Below are 26,886 nucleotides of genomic sequence, written 5' to 3'. Positions count from 1 at the left end.
TTTCTGGTTTTCTGCTTAGCTTCTTAGTGTCCCTCCCCCCCCTTTTTTCCAGTGTCCAAATGTTGAGCAGTAATAATAAACCTCTTCTCCATTGACACTTTGTTCTCTTAGGGTCTTGTGAGACTTAGTGTTCAGTAGAATTTGGAGTGATTTTCTTAAATTCAGGTTTCAGGCTTGCAGCTTATCAGCAATGTAGCTTTAAGCTAGTTGGTTAGAAACTCTGTACCTTTGTTTCTTTGCCTTTAAATATGGAGTATAAGAATTACACTGTTTCTTCAAAAATATATATGCAAAAACAAAAAAATTGAAAGCAAACAAAAAGAGAAAAAATGGCAAAAGAATTGAGTCAGTGTTTAAAAAGCACCTAATCTTTTTTTATATTTGTAAAGTAAGAGTTAAAACAGCTAGTCTGTTAGCTCTAAACACTTCATATTTTAATTACTCATAAGTTTAAATAGTCTTGGAGGTTTTTCCCCCACTGGATTTTGATAGCCTCGATACAAGCATGTCAAAGACTCATTTATTCCCCTCCCACTTGTCACTCTGTCATTTTAACCGGTCTCGGGGTTGAGTCATTAATCTTTCCTGTTCGTCAGTCTGCTGTCTAAGAGTCATGTTGGTTCTTTCATACTTCCCACCCATTTGTCAGTAAGGTCTTTTGGCTCTACCTAACTTGTATCTGTAATCTTACTACCTCATATTATACTCTGCCATCTCAGCCCTCTCAGAGACTGTGGCAGGGGCTTTGTGATAGGATTTTTAATTTCTCTTTTGTCCCTCTAATAAGGTTTTACTTGTAGAAGCCATTAATCTTTAAAAAATACTGGATAAGGCCACCTACCTGTTCAAAAATCTCTGGTAACTTTCTATATGTAATATCTAAAGATATATATGATTGTGATCTTTGGATTTACTGTTACGTACTTCACAAACATTTCTGCCTCTAGCTTCATAGGCCATTTTCTTTGCTTATGTTAATGTTTCCTTAGGCATTTTAAGATCTTGATGTCCATCACATCATATGGGGACTCTGTTCAAAATTCTCTTTCTACGAGAGGCTTTCCTAATTACTTACTGTCTCTTAAAGCACATCGGTTGTTTCACACTCACTACTGCTTACTCATTTTCTTGATAGTATTTAGTACTGACTTCAAGTTCATCCACTGATGGTCTTGTGTGGCATAAACTTTATAAAAAAAACATTTCATTCTTGTTTCTTAGAAGCAGTTCCTAAAATGTACTAAAACCCATAATTTATCTAGTAATAACTGACAATTTTCTAGCTTGTCATCTTGGTGTTTTGTTATCATTTAAAAATCAGTCTATTAGAAACTTGAATTTACCATTCTAAGTTGTTCTTTTCATTATTTGATTATTTTATAATGTTCCATTAATCTTGAGTTTTGCTTTTTGAGACAGGGTTTCACTGTTTAACCCAACTCTGTATACTAGTCTGGCCTTGAACTCATAGAATTCCTACCTGCCTCTGCCTATCAAGTGCTAGGATTGTTCCATCACCTGGTAAGACATGTGATTTTTGTATGTGTCATTTATTTTGACTTGTTTTTTGAGACTGGGTTTCACTGTGTAGCCTTGGCAATCTTAGAACTAGCTCTGTAGACCAGGCTGGCCTTGAACTTAGAGATCTGCCTACCTCTGCCTTCTTAACTTTTAAAATATAAAATGTGTGGGTCATCCCTGGAGATCTAACCCAGTGCCTTGCATTGGCTAGGAAACACACACCCTTCAGTCAGGCCCTGGTCTTTTTTTCTTGAGATGGGGGTCTCTCACTGTGTATCCAAGGTTAGCCTAGAACTTGAGATATTCCTGACTTTGTCTCCTAAGTGCTGCCTTTGCCTGTTAAGTGACCGTTGTGCAAAACAAGCCTAGTGCCAATAAGAAAGGCCTTTGAGTTATGCCTTTGTCTCTGATAAACGTTGCTTTAGAACACATAGTAATTTAGCAGCCAGGTGTGGTGGCCCATACCTTTAATTCCAGCTCTTAGGAGGCAGAGGCAGGTGGTCCTCTATTTGGAGGACAGCTTGGTCTACCTAGTAAGTTCCAAGTCAGCCAATGGTATTATATATAGCAAGACCTTGCCTAAAAGCAAACAAATTACTAATTAATTTTCAAAAAGTATGTATTCCTAGTCAGATTGTTTGACCAGTTCATGTAATGAGTACTGTTCATCCACTATGTGCACTCCTTACTTATTTTGCTTAGTCCAGTCAGTATGATAAACCCCATTCGGATGAGTTTTTGTCTTAGAGCAGTGATTCTCAACCTTCCTAATGTTGTAACCCTTAAAGAAGTTCTTTATATTGTAGTGACTCTCACAACCACAAAATTATTTTCAACGCTACTTCATAGCTGTCGTTTTGCTATTGCTATGAGTCATAATATAAATATGTTTTGGAAATAGAGGTTTGCCAGGTGTTCAAGACCCACAGGTTGAGAACCACTGTCACCACTATCCTGAGCTCTTGACTTTGGCCTTCAATTGACCCTTGAGCATTTACTATTAGTGAGTGGGAGAATTTTGTATTAATAGGATCAAACCCCTTTGAATTAATTTTCTAGTGTTGTAAGTAGTTATAAAAGTATCTCAGTTTGCTGTCAGGGTTATTTGTCAAAACACCTGATATTTCGGTTGGTTGCTGGTATTAGATATGTTTTGTATACCTCAACTTCAGCGTGTTCAAAGCTACATTGACGTTTTTGTTTTTGTTTTTTAATTAGCTAACATTTTTCCTATTGTTTTTCTGTATAGACATCAGTTGTTATTTGTTATGTAGGTCAGTAGCCTGTGTGACATCTTGACCTCCGTGATTGTAATTGTCTACATTCCTAACAAGTATGTACTGTTGACTGTATAATAGACAACATGAATGTGCTTTGTCTTAATTGCTTTGAATCCATCCTTCTATTTCTGCACCTGGGGAGGTATTTACTATTGTAAATACATTTTGGATTAGTACAGAAGCTTCTAATTATTTTCTTCTTTCTCTAGTGATGTTTGATGGTTGTGTTTTAAGAATGTAAATATAATCCTTTGTATTAAGATATTTTTAATTGACTCTACATTCTAGTATGAAGTCATGATGACTTATAACAACTCAAAATTTCTGGCTCCCCTGTGCATTCATGTGAAAACTTGACACACCAAAAAGCTTTATGTAAAGCAGGCTGTTGTTTGAGGCAATCCTGCCTCTGCCTCTAAATATTGGGATTTTAGGTGTGGAGCTCTGGGTGTCTGACCTGGCATCTGTTTTTTATTCTGCAACTTTTCCCTCCCTCTTTTCTTCCCTCTCTCCTTTCCTTTCTGTTTATGTAATGGGCATAGATATTTTGCCTGTTGCTTGTATATGATCTGTGTGAGGGTGTTGGATCCTCTGCAACTGGAAGGAGTTACAGACTGAGCTACCATGTGGGTGCTGGGAATTGAAACCAGGTCCTCTGAAAAGTCAGACAGTGTACTAAACCACTGAGCCATTTCTCCAGCCCTCCGTCTTTCTTAAACATTTCTGATGTGGTAAATATTAAAAGGATGGCTTAATCTTTTCTTTTTTTTCTTTTGATATTCTCTGCATTTACATTTCAGATGTTATTCCCTTCCCCCAACTCCATCCCCCTCCCCCTCCCATAGCCTCCATGAAGAGATGCTCCCTCTCCCAACCACCCTCTCCCACCTCAGCACCTTGGCATTCCCCTACACTGGGAAAATGAGCCTTCACTGACCAAAGGCCTCTCCTCCCATTGATGCCAGAGAGTGCCATCCTCTGCTGCATATGCACCTGGGCCATGGGTCTTTCCCATTGGCCATTGTTTGGTGTTTTAGTCCCTGGAAGCTGTGGTGGGTTTGGTTAGTTGATAATTTTGTTCTTCCCATGGGGTTGCAGACCCTTTCAGCTCTTTCTGCCCTTTCTCTAGCTCCTCCAATGGGATCCTCGTGTTCAGTCTGATGGTTAGCTGTAAGCATCCTCCTCTGTGTCAGTATGGCTCTGGCAGAGCCTCTGAGGAGGCATCCATACATAATCTCAAGGGAGGAAATAAAGGGACAAATAAAGGAGCAGGGATTGGAGAAAAGATCATTCAGAGATGACTCACCAGGGGATCCACCCCATATGCAGCCACTAAACCCAAGCATTATTGCTGATGCCAAGTAACATCTGGCAGGAACATGGCTAAACCTTTTATTCCCACCCTTCTCCCCCTGCTGTCTCAATCTTCAGAAGTCTCTTCAGTATGGAGCCGAGCTGTGCTCTCCACCATGCTCCCTTCCCAGGAGGTTCCTCTGCCCATCCTGTGGCTTCTGTCCTGGGTAGATTCGACCGCTCCGACACAAACGTGGCTCCAAAGTCTGGTAGCTTTTCAAGCAGGTTCATATATTAAATTCTCAATCCACAAACCCTCTACACAATAAGATTACATCTAATGGATAAAGATACACACTGCCCTTCTATATGAGATAAAATGATCTACAGAAACCCTTAAACATATTCATATCTACCTATCGCCAATTAAGACCATCTGGATCTAGGGCCTCCTTCTCCAGCTCCATCTTGATCCTCTTCCATTTTTCCTGTCTCCCTCCTCTTTAGTTTTCCCAGCCTTTTCCTCACCTACTTCTCCACTGTCCAATCATATATCACCTTAGCATCAGCCCACACATTTCTACTCTTTATTGTTTCTATGTAACTGTGTTTGGTCAGATGGATCTTACTTGTAGCCTTAAATAGCTTTCTCTTCACTAGCTTGGGTCTAGTCTTTGAATGTTGAGGATTGAGCCCAGTATCTGAATCATAACCATATACTTTAACACTAGGTCTCAAGCGTCCATTGCCCAGTTTTAAACAACGTCTTGAAACTGACAAATGACAATCCTTTTTCTACAGGATAATGGTTATGGCTAGTCATTCTGTCCCATTTCTCTACTTTCTCACATGTTCAACAATCGAATTTTAGAAAATCAGACATACTTCCTCAAACAAGGCCACAACTCCTAATAGTGCCTTTCCCTGGGCCAAGCATATTCAAACCACCATACTTGCTTATCAGTAAAAAGTTTAATCTGTTAAGAAGACTTAAAATTCATTTGAATCATTAATGTGATTCTACTGAGTACCTTTTAGAAAATCCTTACTCTCCTCTTTATGACTGTTGTCTTAGTTCTGTTGCTGTAAAGAGACACCATGGCCATAGCAGCTCTTATAGAGAAAAGCATTTAACTGGGCTGGTTTATAGTTCAAAGGTTAATTCATTATTCTCATGGTAGGAAGTATGGCAGTGTGGAGGCAGACTTGGTACTGGAGAGTAGCTGAGAGTTCTACATCTGGATTGGTGGGCAGCAGGTAGAGAGAGTGACAATGAGCCTAGTTCGAACATATGCGACCTCAAAGCCCACCCCCAGTGATAAACTTCCATCCAACAAGACCACACTTTGTAATGGTACTACTTCCAAAGAGTCTATAGGGGCCATTTTCATTCAAACCAACACAACCACAGAGATAATCTAAAGATAAAATAAGCTTGGCTGTGGTGGCATGTTCGTTTAATCACAGTACTGAGAAGAAATAGGGCAGAGTGATCTCTGCGAGTTCTGGGCCAGTCTGGTACAGAGCTGAGCTCCAGGACAGCCAAGGCTGTTAGACAGAAAAACCCTGTCTCAAGAAAAAAATCATATGTGTGTGTGTGTGTGTGTGTGTGTGTGTGTGTGTGTGTTTTGTTTCTCCTCCCAACCCCCATTCCTTGGTTTTAGCTTAGAAATGAAGATTTTGGTTCATTTGCTCTGTAAAACCTTTTTGAATTGCTGTTGGTAATTTATGTTCTTCTGATTTAGACAATAATTTGATATATTTTTCAAGAGCTGAGAAGAATTATGCCACTATTTGGTTGATCTTGAGGAAGCATCAAAAATGATATGATTAGTTCAGAGCATTATTGGGGTGTTAGTTTTTGAGACAAGATCTCTCAGTGTAGCCCTGGATGCTCTGAAACTTGCTCTGTAGACCAAGATGGCCTCGAATTCAGAGATCTACCTAATTCTGCCTTCCAAATGGTGGGATTAAAGGCATGTACCACCATGCCTGCTGCATGCATGCATTTCTGATTTACATGAACAGATGTGAGTCAGATGCTGATCCTCTGTATGCATGTGGAGAAGGGAATTCATAGTCTCAGGCATGTTTGCTAAGGATTATGCCATAGATTCTGGTTGGGTTGATTTTTTTTTTTTCCCTACCCACTCTTCCCTCCTTCCCTCCTCTTCTTTCTTCCTTTCTTCCTTCCTTTGAACCTCCACTGAGAAAATCCTCTCTATTTAGATTGCCTGTAAGCAAGTCTGTAGAGCACTATCTTGGTTAGTGATGGGGTATGACCCCTGGGTAGTTGTGGAGTGTATAGGAAAGCAGCTGAGCGAGCTATGAAGAACAAAGTCAGTAAGTCCATGGTATCTACTTTAGTTACCTCCAGGTTTTGCTGTGTCTTTGTTTGATGTACTATTACCTGGGACATGTAAGCCAAATAAACCTTTTTCTCCCCAAGGTTTTTCTTTCTTTCTTTCTTTTTTTTCTTCTTTTCTTGGTCATGGTGTTTTATTGCAGCAATAGAAGCCAAACTAAGATGCCATACCTTCCTGGAAATGTCAATTTAGGAAACATAAAGTCACAACAGGCAATGTATAGTTGATCAAAAGTAGGTATATTAGTTCCTGTTACCATGAAACTTTTAAATAGGTTTCATTTTGATTCATTTAGATATATTCACATAGGCATTTTTTTTTTAAAGAGCCTGCTAGGCTGCTAGTCCAAGATGAATTAATTATTAAAATGTACTACTAAATCAAAATAACAGCTGGTTTCTAAATATGAAGTAAATGTTAGACTGAGAGTTACCTATTCAGGCTGCCTCAAATCTTCCTGGGATTCAAAGCAGCTGAGGGCTGGTCCTACAAGTCTTTAGATCCTGAAGTCTTATGTGTGGTGCTTTCTTAGCATTTGTTCCACAGTTAGGCAGAGAGCATGGGTTTTGAAACATAAGATTGAATTAATTATTTTGAAGAACCTAGAATATATTTTGGATGCCTGAATAATTGCAGGTATGTTTGAAACAGTTCTTTCTCAATCAGAACAAAACTGAAAAAGCATTTTGTATTTGCATTCTAAGCAAGCCACTTAGTTATGACAGTTTCATCGGTTTTTTGTTTGTTTTGTTTGGTTTTCCACTTATAAACTGCTTTTATATTGGTAGAGAATAATTTTTTCCTAACAGCCCAGATCTGATTGTATTGTTTGTTTGTTCAAGGTTCTTGGCCATCTGATAGTTCTTGAATCAGTACAAATACCTCTTCTAATGGGTTACATAGTAGTGTAGTAGTTGTGTCTTATTATTTCAACTTTTTACAAAGTGGTCTGTACAGCAGCCTGCCTGGATTCATCATTATCCTTTTCTGTTTATATTACTTTATGCTTTATCCCTTAAATAGAAAGAAAAGAGATCTTTCCATTTCTTTTTAGTTTCTAATGTCCAGCATCCTTTTTGATTTTTCTCTTTCTCCCCACCCCTCTTTTCTTTTAAATTGTATTGATCATTATCATTTTGTGACACTTGTACTATTTTATATTAGGTTCCTGTTAACTCTTTTGTTGTTGTAGTGCTAAGCCATTTCAGATATGACTTGGAATGGGCTAGAAATCCATTTTATTTTCTTGAATATATACTTAGATCTTGTAATTTTCTGTAAACCTACTTAGCAATGTAGAGAAGGGATAGGTGATCCTCTTTCTAAGATAGTATCGTGATTTGCATCCCTTAAATGAAAACAGAGTAAGCTGGGCCTGGTGGTGCTTATTGGTTTTCGTCATTAGGGTGGGAGAAGCAGGAGGATTATACATTCAGGGCTAGGCTGCACTTTAGTGAATCCTAGGGTTACTTATAAAAGAAATCAAAGTCAGTTAACAAGAGATAAACATAATAAATTGATGTGATGTTTTTTTCTTGACATGTTACTGAAGTCTCTGACATCTGGGGTGTTCTGTTCATTTTTATGCTAAAAGTTGATATTTGCACAGCTATGTAGAAAAGTGGTTGGACCAAAAAACTATGAGCTAATGGTAATGGAGTGAGTGGAGAAACCCACCAAGACCTCTCTGCTGTAGCAGTTCCTCTTCATGTGAGACAGGACACCTGGAATGATGATGGTCTTTTAAGTTCTTATGGCCAGCTCCTAGGCTGACAGGCAGAGAAAGATTAGAGTAGTCCTGGTATTTACAGCTGACTGTGGAAAGATTGGCTTTTAGTTTCTATAATGCAGCCTTGGAAAGAAGAAATCTAGTTTTATGGCTTTGATCATGACAGAATGAGGGATAGGAGAGACTGAGGTGCAGGAAAAAAATAAAAAATTGAGTATGAAGCCTTTACTTTGAGGTATCATTTTCTGAGCCTAAGAGTGAAATAAAAAATGTTTTGAAATCTGTGTATTCTTACATATTAATGAATAACTTGCCTTTGTTATTTTCCACATTTAAAGATTATGCATCAGTATTGTAGTTTGAGTATGCCCCTCAGGTTCATGAACTGGAAACTTGGTGCCCACTATGGCAGTGTTGAGTACTGATGGATCTTTAAAAGGTGAACTTAGAGGAAGTAATTGGGTTATTGGAAGAGATAAAGTAGTTCTTATGGAACCTGGATTAGTTCCTGTAAGAAACGAGCTGCTATCTGTTTATATTTTAAAACGAGCCTGTCCTTTAAAATTCCATGTCTTCCTGTTTCATGAAATTATGTGACCAGTGTGTTAAAACCTACTGTGAAGTCTCCATCAGAGGCTGAACTGACGGGGCTACTAGAGTAAGTCTGTTGTTAAACCCCACCCTGGTGATAGGGACAGTGAGGCAGAGGAACTGTGTGTACTAGTACCTGTGATTGAAGCCTTTCTTTCAGGGAGTTTATTCTAGGTGTCCAGGGCTAGAAACTAACTTGATGAGCAAGCTATGACCCTGACAGCTCAGTATGGATCATTTTGTAAGCCTGTAAAGAATTTGCTGCTGTTAGACTGGCTAATACCACCTTTACCTGTTGAACAGGCACTGTTCTTGAATTAGCAGGCTACTGAGGAGGAGAAGGAAGCTGGGAGTTTCATTGTTAACCTAAGTAAGACCAAGCACTGTAAATAAGAATCTTAGTGTTATTGGTTGATCTGTGTCAGGCTAAAAATTAAATCTGTTGTTGAAGATCATGATGATATATTACTTTATCACCGTGTTCTAGTCAGAACTAGTTACTTTGTGCATGTATGCAGCTCTGACCTTTGAACATAGCTTCTGTTTAACTTTTTTTCCCACTTCTTTGTGTTTTCCTTAGTTCCATGTTAGAACACTCTCAGCTGATAATCCTTGGCTGACTGCCCCTGGTTAATACTTAAAATAAAAAATAAACACACACACACACACTCTCTCTCTCTCACACACGCTGGAAATGCTGATAATATATTTAGATCTTGACTTTGAACTTTATCTTAGGAAGTTTTTCTGGTGCTCAGTTTATTATGGAATCACTTTCTTTACTCTCCACATTTTTAGTTTTTTTTCTCTTTAGCTGAGCAGGGCACATGAAGAAGTTTGTTGTTTGTGTTTTATTTTGTTTTTTAATTTTCTGAGACACAGTGTCTCTGTGTAGCCCTGGCTATTCTGGAACTTGATCTGTAGACCTGTCTGGCTTTAAACTCAGATCCACCTGCCAAAGTTTCCCAAGTGATGGGATTACAGGCATGTATCATCCCCTCCACTCTAGAGAAATCTAATCATGTTACAGAAGATGATAGTCTTGAAGTTTAACCAGTCCTGCATAATTAGGATAACCCTCACTTAGTCAAAGGATGGGATTCTTCTAAACATTATTGAATTCATTTCATTTATATTTTGTTGGGAGTTTTTGCATTTGTAAATTATGAAAAGGATTTATTCATAGTTTACAAGCAAAACTGTCACCTAACTTGACTATTACGGTAACTCTAAAAGTGTTACTAAGTTAGGAAGTATTCTTTCTGCTTCTGTCTTTTGCATATGATTGTGGAGAATTGATGTACTCTTTTTTTTTTTTTTTTTTTTTTCTTAAATATTTCGCAGAATTCTCTGGTAAACTCACCTCGATCTGATGCTTTGTGATTTGAAAGATTATTAATTTTATTGGTTTAATTTTCTTAATAGGTAGACTGTTTGGATTATCTATTTTCTTTTTTTTTTTTAGGTGTATATCTTTAAAAGAGTTACCCTGCTTCATCCAAGTGATCATTCGTGGGCATAGAGTTTTCTTTTTCTTTTTCTTTTTTTTTTTGTCCAGGAAATACTTTTTATTCCCATATAGAATGAAGTTAGTAGCATAAAATTTAATGCAATGTATAAAAAAAACCCACTATAGTTAATTAATGAAACAGAGAAGGATGCAGTTTTTCAGGTCAATATAGAGAAAAAAATCAATTGTATTTCTTTTTTTTTTTTTGGCATAGAGTTTTCAATATTTATTTTGTAATATGTATGAGCTTCTCCCTTTGATTTCTAGTACTAGTACCTTTTATCTCTTCTTACAGTTAGCTTCCCGTCTTTTTGTAGTCAGCTTCCATAGAGAAATATTGATTTGGTTGATCTTAAAGTTATTTATTTATTTAGTTAGTTTTAGAAATTGCTTTTGTTTTTAGCTTGTTTTGTGATATTTTATTTGCTTGGAGTATTTTGGTCACTCATTTCCGTGAGGAGTTACTGGCCTTTTGCTACTTTGTGGGTCCTTCTACTTCTCTCCACCCTTTTCTTCTATCCTTTCAACCCCCTTACACTAGATAAGAAAGAAAATGATAGAGAGGAAAGAGATTCCTAAATAAAGTCAGGGGCTAGAAAGGGGAAGACATTATCATTAGATTATTTCCTGTGATTAGAGGCTTCGAGTTTCTTGGGGCAGGTTTGGTCTTTATAGACTGGATATCTAGTTTCTTCTCTGCACATGACTGCTTAACAAATTGTGACCAACAACAACCAAAACCTACCAACAGTCCCCACCCCCCAACTTTCTCTCTCAGGTCCTAGCATTCATATATCTTCTGAAAAGTTCCCAGAATTTCAAACATCATACAGTTCCCAAAACAATCTGCAGCTGGCAAAATCACACCCCAGCCAGAGCATGAAGCAAATCACAGTCAGCTGCTGCAGACAGTGTAGCAGCCCCACATTGCCACACCTGGGAATAAAACAAAAGCACCTTCTCTTATTTCTGTGTGTGTGTGTGTTTTTTTTTTTTTTTTAAGAAACCAAACTTCTCACTTCAGTGAAGAGATGCCGTGACTAAGGCAGTTCTTGAAAAGAAAGGTTTTAATTGGGGGCTGTCTTACAGCTTCAGAGGGTTAAGTTAGCCCATTATCATGGCAGGGAGCATGGCAGCAGGCAGGCATGGTGCGGGAGAAATGTAGCTGTGCATCCTGATACACAAGCGTGTTGGGGTTTGGGGAAATTTGGGGGAGACGAGGTTTTTCCAACCTCAAAGCCCACTTCAGTGGCACACCTCCCACAACAAGGACATATCTACTCCAACAAGCCCACACCCCTCCACCCCTAATTCTTTTAATCCTTCCAAATAGTGCCACTCCCTGATTTCTAAACATTCAAATATGTGAGCCATTTTTATTCACACCACTACAGAGGCTTTGACTTTTTTCATTCATGTTTAGAAGTGCATTGGATTAAGAGGTAGCAAAGTTGGTAAAGTGCTACTCTATCATACAAAGCCCTGGGTTTTGATTCCTACAGTCTCATGAACCAGGTATGGCTATGACTGATAATCTCAGCACTGAGAAGTAGAGAAAAACAAAACAGAAGTTCAGGGTCAGTCTCAGCTATATTGTGAGTTCAAGTCAGCTTGGGCTACATGAGATTCTATAAAGATCCTCAAACAAAAACAAACAGCAGTCACAATAACAAAACAACAAACCCAGGGCCAGTGAGATGGCTTAGTGTTTGCTTTCAAATCTGATGAGTTGAGTTGGATCTCCAGGATCTGTGTGGTATTAGCATAGAACTGACTCTGCAAGTTGTCCTCTACTCCCACATGCATACACACGCACATTTATACATAAGACTAGTATTTTCTCCGTGTACTTAGGATTCTTTAGTAATTCCTTCCTAGTTTAATGCTATTGTGGTCTGAGCGAACATTGTATGATTTGTCGTAAAAGTTGATGAGTTTGCATGCAAGCTAGAGAAGAGTGTGTATTTCTATTACTGGTTTAAGTAGTTTGTTGATGTTAGGTTGAATGGCCAGTTGGCTCCAGAGACCCATGAGTCTCTGTTTCCTCAGTACCGAGATTACAAGTGTGTACCACCATGCCTAGCTTATTATCATCATCTTTTAATGTGTGTATTGTGGATCAAACTCAAGCTCTTATGAATGCATGCCAAACAACTTCACTGACTCAGAAATTTCATTAGCCCTCCTATCTATGATTTCTGGTTTTAAATAATTATTTTTATTCTTTTTTAGATCTTTTATCTGCTTGTACTGTCTTGTTCTTATAGGCTGTTCGTACGTATTAAACAGTTTCAAAATTCCAAGACTAAGTCTAGCATTCTACCATCTATCAGTCAGAATCTGAAGCTTGCTTATCTTCAGGTTGTTTTTGTCTTTTAGTATGACTAAATTTTGCTAAAATCCCAACATTATGTACTGGAGAATAGGAACTACTCTAGACCTTTAGTGATCTTTGCATAGGCCTGAACAGTGTGTCAGAGAGGCATGGCATCATGGTAAATACGTTGATGAGCCTGGGTTCTGGATCATAAACTTCACGAATGCTTCTCAGTGTTGCCCCATCGTGTGAGGTAGGATAGCTAGGGTGAACTGTAGCTGGATGCTCCTCTTCCTTCTAGTGGAATGCTTGAGGAGGCCAGAGTTAGGAATTTTCCTATCTCAAGGGAGTTAATCTCTGGTAAAACTAATTTGGTTAGTTTTAATTAATAAAATGTCGACCTTAATATTTCTTAAGGACAAGTATTAAGAACTGAATAATCTCTGAGGTTTATCAAAATGGTTTCATTTCTTTGTGTGTACATGTGTTCAAATATGCTCACTGTGTAATTCTTACAGTTAGAGATGACAGGTGTGGACCCCATAATTTCACCTCTGATGTTTAGGTGCCCTGACTTGGGTACTTATCCTCACTGAGCCTCCATCAGTCTGTTATATTGGCTCCTCTATCTTGCAGGTGGTTCTTAGGGAGAGAGATGAATGTGCTACATTAGAATTCGGTCCTTTTGTTATCTTTGTAGTTCTAGGATCAGCAATTGGTGGTGAGTTCCCCTTCCTGAAGGATCATATCAAAAGAGCTACATTTTCAGTTCATGTAGCTTTTTGTTTGGTGGGATGGAGGGATGGTGTCTCTTCTCCTTACATTCATTCATTCACTCATTCATTCATGTATGTATGTATGTATGTATGTATGTATGTATGTATGTATTTATTTATTTAGAGGGTCTCACCTATGTAGCTCTGGCTGGCCAGGAATTTCCTATGTAGACCAGATTGGCCTTGAATGCTGAGATCCACCTACATCTATCTGCCCGCTAAGTGTTCAGATTAGAGGTGTATGTCACTATAGCTGGCATTTATTCCTTTTAAGTTCTCTTTGTACTCTTTCATTTCTAGAGCAAAGTTCCTTGTGACTCAGTCGTATAAGACAACCTTGTTTTCAAGGCTTTATTATTGGTCCTTACATTTTCTGTATACGTCATCCTATATATCTGTATTGCTAGAAAACTGCTGCTGCTAAGAAGAAAACTTGCTATGTTTATCTTGCTCTTGTTTTTAAAAAATCAGTCTGCCTGTCTTTGGTGTTTTCAATGATATATCAAGTGTTTGATTTTTACTGTGGTGTGAATGGGTGTACATGTACCTATCAGTGCCTAGTCCATGTTACTTTCAGTGCCAAGTAGTGTGAATAGGCAAGACTTATGATAGATTACGCCTGCCCCTTTGAAAGATGCACATTAAAATCTGATTAATACTAGTACTGGCAACTATTTGGGTTTGGTGTTGAGATTTAATTATGTTATAGCTTGGTGATTTGAATATGATAACATTTTATAACAATATTCTTTTATAATCTACAGAGAAAGCAACTAGTGAGTTGAATACTGCTGAGGACTGGGGCCTCATCTTGGATATTTGTGATAAGGTTGGCCAATCTCGCACAGGGTGAGTGTTTAAAGATTTAAGAGTTTTTATTCATACCCCTTATAATTTAGAAAAATTAGAAAAGTAAAGTAGTTTAAAAAGAGAATGTTTTTACTAGAAAGATTTGAAGAGTTGTCCTGTTTAGATTACCCTCTCTTGTGGTTTGAATGTGAAATAACCCTCTTAGACTCTGGCTTATTGTGTGTATTCCTGCACAAACATCATGACCAAGAAGCAAGTTGGGGAGGAAAGGGTTAATCAGCTCACACTTCCACATTGCTGTTTATCACCAAAGGAAGCAGGTCAGGAAGCAGGAGCTGATGCAGAGGCCATGGAGGGATGTTGCTTACTGGCTTGCTTCCCATGGCTTGCTCAGCTTGCTTTCTTATAGAACCCAGGTCTACCAGCCCAGGGATGGCACCACCCACAATGGGCTGGACCCTCCCCCTTGATCACTAGTTGAGAAAATGTGTTACAGCTGGATCTCATGGAGGCATTTCCTCAAATGAGGCATATTTCTCTGTGATAACTCCAGCTTGTGTCAAGTTGACACAAAACCAGCCAGTATAGACTCCTACGATTGAACACTTAGTCTACAGTTGGTGGTGCTGTTTGGGACTGCTGTAGAACCCTGTGGAGGTGAAGGCCTGTTGAAGGAATGGGTCACTGGGAATGTGTTCCTTGAGGGAATCTTTGGCCCTATATCCTGTCCCCTCTGCTTCCTCAGTTTAGATACAGTGTGGTCAGCTGCCTTGTGTTCCTATCCTTGTATCTTCCACACAGTATCTCTTCTTGAACTGTAGCCAGAATAAGCTCTTAAGCTGCTTCGAGTCAGAATCTGTGTCATTCCCGAGAAAAACAACTGCCTTAACCTTTATGGCCTTGAGGGTGGTAGGACGGTTGGAGTTGAGCGTTATTACTCACTGGTTGAGTCATTTTCTTTCTGAAATCCATCTTTCACTCACGTCGAGTCACTCATTATTTCTCGGGTACCAACTTTTTATGTTTGAATTTTTTCACATCTTCAAATGATTAATGATGATTATAAGGTAAGCAAATAGATTCTTAGGCTTTCCAAACCGTTCAGAGTGGATTAACTGATGTGTATATAAATGATTTCTTCAGCTCCTGGTCTAATAGCTTTCAGCTCAGAGCAGTATCATATACATGTTTGGACACAAATAGTACTCATATGGGAATGGTTGAGAAGCATTGTCAGCTTTGTGCTTCATTCTTCAGTGGTCATCCTACAGGCCTAGCCATTGCTCAGTTCTGCCATGCAGTCTTCATAGTCTCTTTCAAAGTGTTCGTGTAACATTTCCATAACCCATAAGCCTGCTACACAGGAAGTTTATAGCCAGGGTCAGCCTATGCCTTTACTCCAGAGCTTTCTTTCAGCCTCTGGTTTGCTGTTTTTATTTGGTGTCCCAAGAATGTCTGAAATATGTTCTCTGTCTAATCACTTAAATAATTTTTTAAAATTTAAATTTAATTTTAGTTATGTGTGACTGTGCATGTTCGTGTGTACACATGTGTAAATGAGTACATGCATGCCACAACTTACACATAAACTTCAGAAAAGAACTTTGAGGAGTCAGCTCTCTCCATTCACCATTACATGGGTTCCAGGGATTGAACTCAGCTCCTCAGGCTTACATGGCAACACTTTTACCTGTGGAGACAGCTCCTGGGTTCTTTACCACTTTGATTTTTTTATCTTTGTGTTAAGACTGTGTTTGCTGGTCTAGCTCATTAATTTAATTGAAATTTGAGTAAGTACTATGTGTCAGTTAGACATTCCTTCTTCACTTTTCATTTGACCCATGTTATTTGGGATACTCCTCATTGCAATGAATGTTTATTTAGCTTTAATTGTCAGCTTATCATAGTATATGCTCTTCTGAGAAGAGCGGATCAATGGAGGATTGTCTGCATTGGTTGGCACGTGGGCATTCTATGGGGATTGTCTTAATTAACAAGGAAAGAGGCAGGCCACTCAGGGTGAGGATGGAAGGGTGATAGCAGACAACCCACTGAGCGTGCATAAATTACTTCTTTCCCTGTTTACCTTTGATTTCTGTCCTGATATCTGTCTTTCTGATGATGGGCTATGTACCAAATAAGCCTTTTTCCTCTAAGTTGCATGGGGGTGTATTTTGTTATAGCAGTAGAAATGCTAGTAGAACATAGGTGTTGTCTGCAGTGCTACATTAACCAGTTTTTGCTTTTGTGTCTAAATTTTGTACATAGTTGCCATATAAAACTGTCCTTGTCACTTTTGCCTTTTGTAGTATTTTCCAGATCATTTAACTTCCTTTTATTTATTTTTTACATGACATTGATTTCAGTACAGGTAATTGCTGGGGTACCAGTGAGTGTTGTTGGTTTTAATAGGGTTAAATGCTATTGATTGGTTTCTTTATTTCTTAATGATAGAACATTTTCTTCTCTCCTTTCCCACCCCCTTGACATTTCTTCCCAGACTCTGTTTACCTATCAGTTTTCTCAAAGATACTTTTTAAAAATCTTGCTCATTGATAATAGTGTTGGCAGCCTTCCTCATTGACGATAATGAGGTCTTTTGGATCCTCAAATTACTGCCAAAAATATCCTTTTGGCCGAGGATATAGGTTAAGTGGTAGACTTTGGGCTTGGCCTATAGGAATCCCTGCATTTAACCCCAGACCAAAACAAAGAGAAAAAAACACAACCCAAAACCATTCTTATTTGTGTATTTACAGTTTATGTAGTGAATTTGCTTAGTACATTTGTTTTATGTTGTTTTTTTTTTTTTTTTTTTTTTAAGACAGGGTTTTTCTGCACAGCCCTAGCAGTCCTGGAACTATAGACCAGGCTGACTTTGAACTCACAGAGATCCACCTGCGTCAGCATCCAGAGAGCTGGGATTAAAGGCATGTGCTACTACCATTGAGCTAATTTAGTTTATTTGTAGATGAAATGGATGTTGTTGTTTTAAACTGTAGAGAAGAAGCATAGCTTAGTGGTTGGAAGCGTGAACTCTGGAAGAATTGGGGTTCAGGTTCTGGCTCTGGGTGTTGTGACACCCTGAGCAAACAGCCTCCTTACTGGGGTTTCTGTATGTTTCCAGTCTTCCACAAAGGAATACAATCCCTTTCTTTTCATAGGTGTTAGAACTTGTCATTTTGTAATGTTTGAACAGTACTTGGCACTTTTATATATTTGAAATTTACTCATTTTAGCTATAAGAATCCTTTTGTCTGCATTGTGCTTTATTCAGTACCAGTTGGTTTAGGTACATGTTCATTTAAAAAGAAAAAAAATCAATCTATATGCTTTTTCAAAGGGTATCATACATTAGAGTTGCTGTTTGGAGATTTGAATTGGTCATACTAAATCTAGGAATTTCTAGAAGTGATCCTACCTTGCTGAGGGATGGCTCTCTCATTCACTTGATCATATTCATTTGTGTTTTCTCTTTCTCCCTTGTTTCCTTCCATCCCTTTATCTTTTTTTTCCTCCTTGAAGAGTTACTGGTCTCTAGTTCTTCTAAACTATGGTTCTCAACCTTCCTAATTTGTGACCCTTTAATATGTGACCCAGCCCTATCATTACTTTCATTGCTATTTCATAACTGTAATTTTGCTGCTGTTATAACTTATAAATATCTGATATACAGCCCCCAAATAAAATAGGTCCAACCTCACAACCTGAGAACCCATTTTTTTCCAAGTATTTATTTGCTTGCATACATGAGAGATCTTGTTAGAGCCCTTGTTAATGATTTGGAAATCTAAATAATATTAGAGGTACTGGTCCGCTATTATTGGGGTTTAAAATGGTGTGTGTTTCTCTTCCTGCTCAAATAAGACTGTTTGGGAGCCAGAGTTGGTTGTCCTGTGAGTAATCCCAGTACTCAGAAGACAGGCAGGGAGAATGGTGGCATTCAGAGCCAGACTACATTCCATAAGAGTGCTGGGTCTGTATGGCTTACACAATGATAAATGAATGCGTAAACTTGGGAATGCATATATACAACCAACATGTTTTGTATTTATGTACATACATGTTTCTATTCTAATTACAGAAGTTTCTCAGCATACGGTCACACTCTGACTTTCCTAGCCCTAAGGCAATTTTGCTTTTATGGGATACTTTCCCCATTTAAAAAAAAAAAATATATATAAATGCATTATTTTATCCATTGAATTGTTCTAAGAAATCTAAGTATGTTAAACCATATTAGAATTTAACATTTTTGTATGACTCTAGAATTATTGTGAGCCAGATACATGCCCAGTGAATTAACATTATAGGAACAGTCTATAGGATACCAGATCAAGTCTGTAATAGAAAACTAAGATTCTTTTTTCAATGAAAGTTGTGTGTGTGTCTTGTGTGAATACCTGCTCACATGCAGAAGCCAGAGGAGGATGTCACATGTCCTGTTCTAGCATGGTGGTGTCTTACTCTGTTGCCACAGTGTCTTGCTTGATGGGGCTCTTACCTGCTGAGCTGTCTCTCTACCCCATTAAGTTTCCTTTTAGGAAAATAATAAGCCTGGATACAGAATGACTTCTACTCTTCATCTTCTTGCCTCAGACTCAGTGCTGGGATTGTTAAGTATATATCTGAATAAACTGACAAATCTTTACTCCTATCCCTGTCTCTTACACCCACCTCATGTGTACGTAAAGCACATTTTCCTCTAAATTTTTTATTATGCCTTTACTCATATATGAATGTCTGTTCTTCATTCATACACTATAAGCATTTTTATACACTGCTCTGTAAATGTACTCTGTGCTTATTCCCCTGATATAGCCAATCATTCTTAGAGATGTATTTTTTAAGATGTCTATTAGTATTGGACTAATAAAAATACTCTAATACCAATTTTAGTTATAAACATAACATTTGACAAAGCTTATACACTAATGAATAGAAATTAAATAACTATCAATCTTGAAAAACTACTTGATACCTTCCCCCCATTTGCTTAGGTAGGTTATGTGATTTTTTTGATAAAGATAAATCAAACTATTTGATTTTTGAGAAATACTTCAGAATTCTCTTTACTCACATGATTTTTTTGGCTGCTGCTCCAGTGTATGAGTCAGTAGTAAAGAACGCCAGCTAGGTCATGTGATGAATTGAACAGCCTCTGTTTGTTTAGAATCCAGAAAAGTTTCAGAGTAGTTTCTTTTATATGCTAGATTTATTAGGTGTTCATTAATGACATGTGACAGTAGGTATTTGTCTTAATTAGGGCTTCTATTCCTTCAGTGAAACACAATGACCAAAAATATCTCTGGGAGGAACGTGTTCATTTTCTTTTACTTCCACATCACAGTCGACTAGGAACTGAGGCAGATGCCATGGAGGAGTGCCGCTTATGGCTTGCTTTCTATGGCTTGCTCAGCCGGCTTTGTTATAGTGTCAAGGGCCATCTGCCCAGGGGAGACCCTACCAACAGTCAGTTGGGCCTCTCTACGTGAATCATTGTTTTAGATAGGGTTTCTATTTTGGTGAAGAGACACCAGGACCACAGCAGCTCTTATAAAGAAAAACTTCCTTCCTTCCTTCCTTCCTTCCTTCCTTCCTTCCTTCCTTCCTTCCTTCCTTCCTTCCTTCCTAACTTCCTCCCTCCCTCCCTCCCTCCCTCCCTTCCTTTCTTCCTTTCTTGTATGTGAGTGCTCTATCTGCACATATACTTGGCATGCCAGAAGAGGGCATCAGTTCCCATTACAGGTGGTTGCTAGCTACCATGTGGTTGCTGGGAATTGAACTCAGGACCTCTGGAAGAACACATGAAGATTAACCCCTGAGCCATCTCTCCAGCACAAGGAAAGCATTTAATTGGGATTGAATTACAGTTTCATAGGTTTAGCCTATTATTGTCATGGAGGGAAACATGGCCACGTGCAGAATGACATGGTGTTGGAGAAAGAGCTGAGTTATACACAGGCAGCAGGAGGTAAACTCACAGCCTCTAGTGACACACTCCTCCAACAAAGCTACCTACTTCATCAAGGCTATACCTAATAGCACCACTCTCTATGGACCAAGCATTCAAATTCATAAGTCTGTGGAGGCTAATCTTAGACAAATCAGCACAATCTTCAGTTAAGTAAATCCACCACAGGGCTTACCCACAGAACAGTTTGGTGGACACATTTCTTCAAATGAGGTTTCCTCTTCCCAAATGACTCTAGCTTGTATCAAGTTGACATAAAAACTGGCCAGCACAGTACTGATCATCCACATTAGTTGGAATTTTATAATTGATATGGACTAGTTCCTGCTGTTTCGTTTAATCAGTTTAGCGTTTGTCTTTGAAGAAGCTGGAAAACATGTCATTCTTTAGTTGGCTAATGATATATTTAGCTAGTAAGTCAATCTTAACATTTCTGAAACTTAAGATAATGATAGTCATTTTATATGATATTTTGTTAAAAATAAAAATGTAACTTCTTGCAAACCTTATTAATTTATTGAGTAAATGTCTAGAGATTTGGGTATATTCTTATAATAGGACTATACTTAGCTTTGTAAAAAGTCACCATACCATCTCTAGTCACTATATTGTTTCATCTTTTACATTGAGGTCTTTGGTCTGGTTTGATATTTATTAAGCACCATGAGAACTTAGTCTGACGTTTTTTTCTAGTCAGCATCAATAGTGCTGATAGTCAATTACCCGTTTCCAAACACTGCAGTACCATATACTGAATAGTCCTATTTCACTTCTTTCTGATTTGAAATACTACCTTTCTGTAGTCCATTCTGATCTGAATGTGGATACTTTTGAACTTTCTTTTTAGTCTCATTAACACTTTATCTGCTGTGTGTGTGTGTTACTTATGGATTTAAGTAATAAAGCTTTGTAATGTGTTTTAATACTTGGTTAGACCAGTTCTCCTTATTGCCTTATTCCTCATTGGTTTCCATTTATAAGTGCCACTATTACACCTTTAGATATCTTGCCGCGCTGGAGATTGTTGTGGTTCGTAGTCATCGAAATTGGGTAGGACTATTGATTGCTTCCCTCCCTGATAATTTGCATAGAACCTTCTAGTACTATGAAAGCTATTCCTCAAGGAGAAGATTTTTAGGCAAGATCCAGATTAAATCTTCTAGGTCCTGTGTCCAAAGTACATATCTTAAGCAATAAATGATTTTCAACCTCTAGAGTCAACCAAGAGCAACTATAGTATCCTATATTGTTTTAGGAGTCTTTTGGGCTCCTAAACAACTCAAAAGGAGGTTTCTCATGCTGGGTGGTGGGTTTTGTTAGGTGGTCCATGGTTCTTGGGGGGAACATTGTTAGCTCAAGTGACATAACTTAAAATACACACACACACACACACACACACACACACACAAACCTAAATAAATATAAAATGCTTCCTTAAGGTATTTTCAAATTTATACTTTCTTCCTCCCTCTCCTGTATTGATCCCTCTTCCCACTTCCCAGTTAAAACTTCCCTTCTCACTTTTCCCTTCATACTGCTTGTGTCTTGTAATCCCTCTCTGATTTTCCTACCTGTTTGTGCTCTTCTCTTCTGTCCCTATATACATTTTAGAATTGGCTTTATTACTTTAAAGGCAAAACTTTCCCCTATTTTTTTCATTAAAATGTTCTTTGATAATTTTCCATGTGTATATAATGTATTCTAATTGCTCTCACCCTGTTTTGTCATTCTGTTTTGCTTGACCATGGTGTGAATAGGACGGTGTCTATAGACGTGGGTTAGAAGTTCCCGTAGAGTCTGGGTTCACCAGTGGGGTACGTAACTGAAGACAGTGACTTTCCTAGCGTCTGACCAATAGCCTACAGTTGATTGATAAGGGCCAAAGTCCGTCATTCTATCCTTCACTCATGGAGTATTGAGAAGGCTTTTTCATGCAGTCCAGTGCATGTAACTGTGTGTGCTGTGAGTTCATGCTTTTATTTGTGTCTAGAAGATGAGAAATGAATTGTTACGGGCTGATCCTTCCTCTGTTACGTACCCTCAGCATCTTGAGTCTCAGCATTTACTGCTGTTTACTCTCATTAGGGTTGAGAGTAGCCTTTGTCTAAGGGTATAATTCAGATATTTAGAAAGCAGTTTAACATTATGTGTTAAATTAACATCAGTAGTAATTGTCCTCATGAGCTTTCTGTGGAGTGGGCTTCGGATCCAGTCAATCCCACTAACAGTTGTGCAGCTCTTGCACATGTGGACACACTGTTCTTTATAGCTTAGTGTTGTAGTATATGGAGTTAACTGCTGAGTGAGGTTGATAGTTTTCTCCTCTGCCCAGTAGCCTGCATGTTGCCCTCCTGCAATTTTAACGCTATAAAACAGGGAAGGTTTCTAGCCCAGCTTCATTTCTCTGTGTCTTACAACCAAGATGTATAATGTCTTAAACAATAAGTCCTGCTCTGGTGGGCAACCAGGTGGAAAGACAGATTAGATTGTTTTAGAGCTCTGGGTCCTCACTGATGAACTGCTCTTATGGAGACTTCCCACACTAACACTAGGAGTTTTGTTTGCTATCTTGCCATGCAGGGTGTCTGCTTCAAACATTGTTTTTAATTGGGTTAGGAGATTGTAGTTTTTATGTGGCCTTTTTTATACCCCTGAATGTTTTTATTTGTTCCTGTCCTCCTTTTCTCCATCCTGTCCCTCCATCTTTAACTCTTTCTATTTCAGTTAGTTCCCCTCTGTACTTTGATTTTTACCTGTGTTTTACAGTCCTTCTTCCTAAGGTCCTGTACCCCATCTCTGACCTCTTTCTAGTTTCATGGCTTCTACAAGTACTCCTAAGTGGAACACAGAACCCCTAAAACTGAAGCTAGGATCCTTTAGGAAAGAGAACAAGTGACATCAGCCATCCTGGGTGGGGTTACCTTACTCAGTCCCCTCCCCCATGCCAGTTTCATCCATATTCCTGGAACATTGAAAATTTATTTTTCTTTACAGCTGAATAGAACTCACTGAGTGCATGTACTACATCGTCTATTCACTAATTGATGGCCATTTGGCTGGCACCAATGCCTTGGTTGACAAGAGGGTAGTGGTGAATGTGTATGAAGTGTCTCTGTAATGCCCAGGAGTGGCATAGATGGATCATAGTAATGACATTTCTAGTTTAGTGAGGACCCTCCAGGTTGTTTTTTGAAGTGGCTACACTATTCAGTATTTCTACCAACAGTGTAAAAGGATACTTTATGCTGCACAATGTTGCCATTATTCTTGGTGGTGGTTCTGACTGTGGTGAAATGGAATTTTGAGGTAGTTGTAATCTGTGTTTCTTTCATTCCTAAGGATATTTTAAAAACTATCAGGTGTTTAGTGGTCATAGGTATTTCTTCTCTTGAGAACTCTTTGTAGTTCCATACCCCATTTTTAATCATCTTATTTGTTTTTTTAATGTTTAATTTTCTTGTATTTCTTGTATATTCTGTGTCAGCTGTATAACTATTTCCTCCCATTCAGTGGTAAGCCCCACAAGATAGCCTTTGCTGTAGTGCGCCCCCCCCCCCCCCATGGCCTGGCTTGGGTTGACTCCACTTACTGTGTGTGGGTTACCTTGACATTCATCTCACATTCTTGGCATCTCTGACTTCCTAGGATCTGCATTGCTGTCATTCAGCTCCCATTGTCACAGATGCACAAATTACAGTCTTAGCTGCTGCAGGGATCTTGACCTTTTCCCTGGCTTCTCAAGCATTTCTATGAAATCTGTAGGGAAGCTTTCATGACCATATAATTCTCAGATTTAGTTTCTTTGTAAAACCAGCACCAGTGTGAACCATGCCAAGGAATTTTGCCAGCTTGAGGAGTCATTGGATCCCCTTGGATTATAGGCATAGTGTTTGTATGTATGGTGAAGTTTCCTGTGCTGCCTTCTGTGAGCTGGATGTCCTAGTACTTTTTTCTTAAAATTGAGTCAAATGCAGGGTATGGCATGACCTTCAGGGTCCTTTAAGTATCTTTCCTACTGAACTGATGTAGAGCATTTGTGTTATTTTTTAGTGGTATTAGTCTCTTAAGTAACCATAGTTTTCTGGTCTCAACTTTGCTCACAGTTCCTTTCTGAGCAAAGAACAAACTTACCAGGCCTTTTTTTGTTGTGTTTTCCCCTATGACTCTATCTAAATTTGGCTAAAAGCACAGCAGTTATGCTGCAGCCTGAATGGTGTAGCAAGTTCTTTGCCAGAGTAACACACATGACCTCTCACTCCATACTCTGCGGAGTTCCTAGTTCTTGTTTGAAGCCTCTTGAGCACAGCCTCTACTGTCTATTCTGTGAGCATTCTAAGCTCACACCTGAGCTTCCCATTGAGCTCTGCTTACCACAATGCAGAACTCTCTTAATTTGTTGTATTTTTAAGGTTTTTCAAGTTTCTCCCACAGATCTGTTCTCAAGAGTGAATTATATCAGGAAAACTCATAACAACCGCACTTCTAATTTCATAGGGTTATAATTTCATAGTTTCAGTCCATCATGGTAGGGGCAGAGTAAAGCAGCTCACATTGTAGTAGATTGATAAATCTAGTTTATTTAAATTAATTCTTTAACTTTTTATAATCTCTGTGTGCATTGCACATGTGTGTTCACATGTATATCATGTATACATATAGATGTAGTCATTTTTACCTTGTTTTCTAAGACAGGTTCTTACTGAACCCAGAGTTCAGCACATTTGCTAGGCTGGCTGGGTCATTGAGCCCAGGGCTTCATGCACATGTGGCAGGTGCTCTGTGGACTAGATCATCTCTCAAATTCTAGAATTCTTCCTTGATGCAGTGCCTCCTTCTATTCCATCCTGATTTCTAGATTTCACAGGCTTCTTGGTTTTAATAAGTTTCTGCTTGATTTAGTAGTGTACTCCATTTTCAGAATCACCTTCCTTGTTCTGTAATCTAGAAACTGTTTTTAAGTAAAAGTGTGAAGAGCATCTGGAGGCAAAAAGTTGAAACAAACGTGTGGTTTATCTGACTTGTTTTCTTTTTGCGAATTACTACCTGGCCTGATGTTTCCAATTACCTCAATATATACTAATTAATTTTCAGTGACGGGCGTCACACTCAGGGCATGCTAGGAACTCTGTGAGTGGCCTGCGTGCACATCTGCAGTAGTTTTATAATAGTGGATAGAGAAAAGATGAGGCAGAGCAATATAGAATGGAAGGTAAATACAAACATAGACTGGGATGTATCTTGGTGAGTTTCCTTCCCTGTATCATAAAGTCCTGCGATCAGTTCCTAGTACCTCTAAAACAGAAAACAAAGACCAGCTGTTTCCTTCATTTCATTGCTTTATATCTCCAGAACTGCTGTCTATAAGAAAAGTTCCAAGTATTAAATGTTGGTCTGGATGCCTGCTGGTTTCTGTCTTTGTTATCTGGTAATTACCCTAAAATTCTTTTTTGGTAGGTCAGTGAGTTTATGACATAGTCATTTTTAGCAGCTTTGAGCAGAAAGTTGGCCATTTGGCCCAGGTACAAAAGCTGCAGTGTGTTTCTTACGGCATAGCCCCTGGGGTTCCTTTCCATGACACAGTGCTTTTTCCTATGTGGGTTACACCTCTCATCCCTGTCTGTACCTGTTCCTCATTAGGAAGGCCGTGGCCACTCCTGCACTACTGTAGCCTTTCCTATGCCATGATGATTCTCCTTGCCTGATTGCATAACTTCACCAGCTCCTGTTGCCTCTCCTTGGACCTTTTGATCATCACCTTTCCCTTGCTCACAGTTGTGTGGAGCAGGTCAAGCTGGCTCTGCTTGGGCCAGGAGCTCCTGTCACTACCAAAACTATAGGGCAACATTTTTCAATACATATGAAATATGTATTTTCTAGTTTTGTAATTGTTTATAGTAGGAATATAAATATTGCTGCATTTGTTTTGTCTGACTTGAAATGTCTTAGCCTTCCATTTTACCCACAGTTCTTAATGCAGAATTATCTTGAAATGCCTCATCTATGTCTACTAAACAAGAAAATGTGTAACCTTTGGAAAGCTTAAAGGAGTTAGCATGTTGTTTGCAGATATTATTAATAATCAAACCCTTGTACAATGTCTTCTCTTTTATATACTAAGTGGAGGGAGCTAGATGTATTATTAATTGGTAAACTTCTCATTTTTAGACCTAAAGATTGTCTTCGTTCTATTATGAGAAGAGTGAACCATAAAGACCCCCATGTTGCTATGCAAGCTCTAACTGTAAGTAGCTTCGTTTTAAGTAAGCAGCACTATTTAATTATCTTTCAGCATTGACCTTTTAATTTTTCACTCTATTCTTACAGCTTCTTGGAGCATGTGTATCAAACTGTGGAAAAATTTTTCACTTAGAAGTATGTTCAAGAGATTTTGCTAGTGAAGTAAGCAACGTATTAAATAAGGTAAGGAACATCAAGAAAGTCTTCTTTCTTTCTGTTTTTTATTGTCAAGTTCTTCCCATTTTAAGTTTCAAAGAACACGCGTGTGTGTGTGTGTGTGTGTGTGTGTGTGTGTGTGTGTGTGTTCCTAGATTATAAGAACTGTGTTTACTTGAAAAGATCCATATGAATTTTTATATTGCTTCTTCTTCTGCAAGCTACATTGTAGTAGGTCTAAGATTTTTCTATATTTTTATTTGATAAGAAAAGATAGATTCCTGGTTATCCCAAGATATTTTTTATCTTATTTGTGTCTATTGTGA

The 26,886-nt window shown here is 38.5% G+C and overlaps 1 protein-coding gene across 1 annotated transcript in view; it reads left to right on the top strand.

Annotated features, from left to right (window-relative positions):
* Positions 1-26,886, top strand: part of STAM (signal transducing adaptor molecule) — a 51,531-nt gene that overhangs the window by 2,457 nt on the left and 22,188 nt on the right. Inside the window, exons 2-4 of the mRNA XM_080918407.1 lie at positions 14,148-14,232; positions 26,333-26,408; positions 26,492-26,587. Of these exons, the coding sequence (XP_080774533.1) occupies positions 14,148-14,232; positions 26,333-26,408; positions 26,492-26,587 (257 nt within the window). The remainder of the gene's footprint in view (positions 1-14,147; positions 14,233-26,332; positions 26,409-26,491; positions 26,588-26,886) is intronic.

The sequence above is a fragment of the Micromys minutus genome (genome assembly GCF_963924665.1).
Source record: "Micromys minutus genome assembly, chromosome: 6".
NCBI lineage: Eukaryota > Metazoa > Chordata > Mammalia > Rodentia > Muridae > Micromys > Micromys minutus.
Note: the sequence above shows the minus strand (reverse complement) of the source record. Positions and strands in the feature narration are given on the sequence as shown.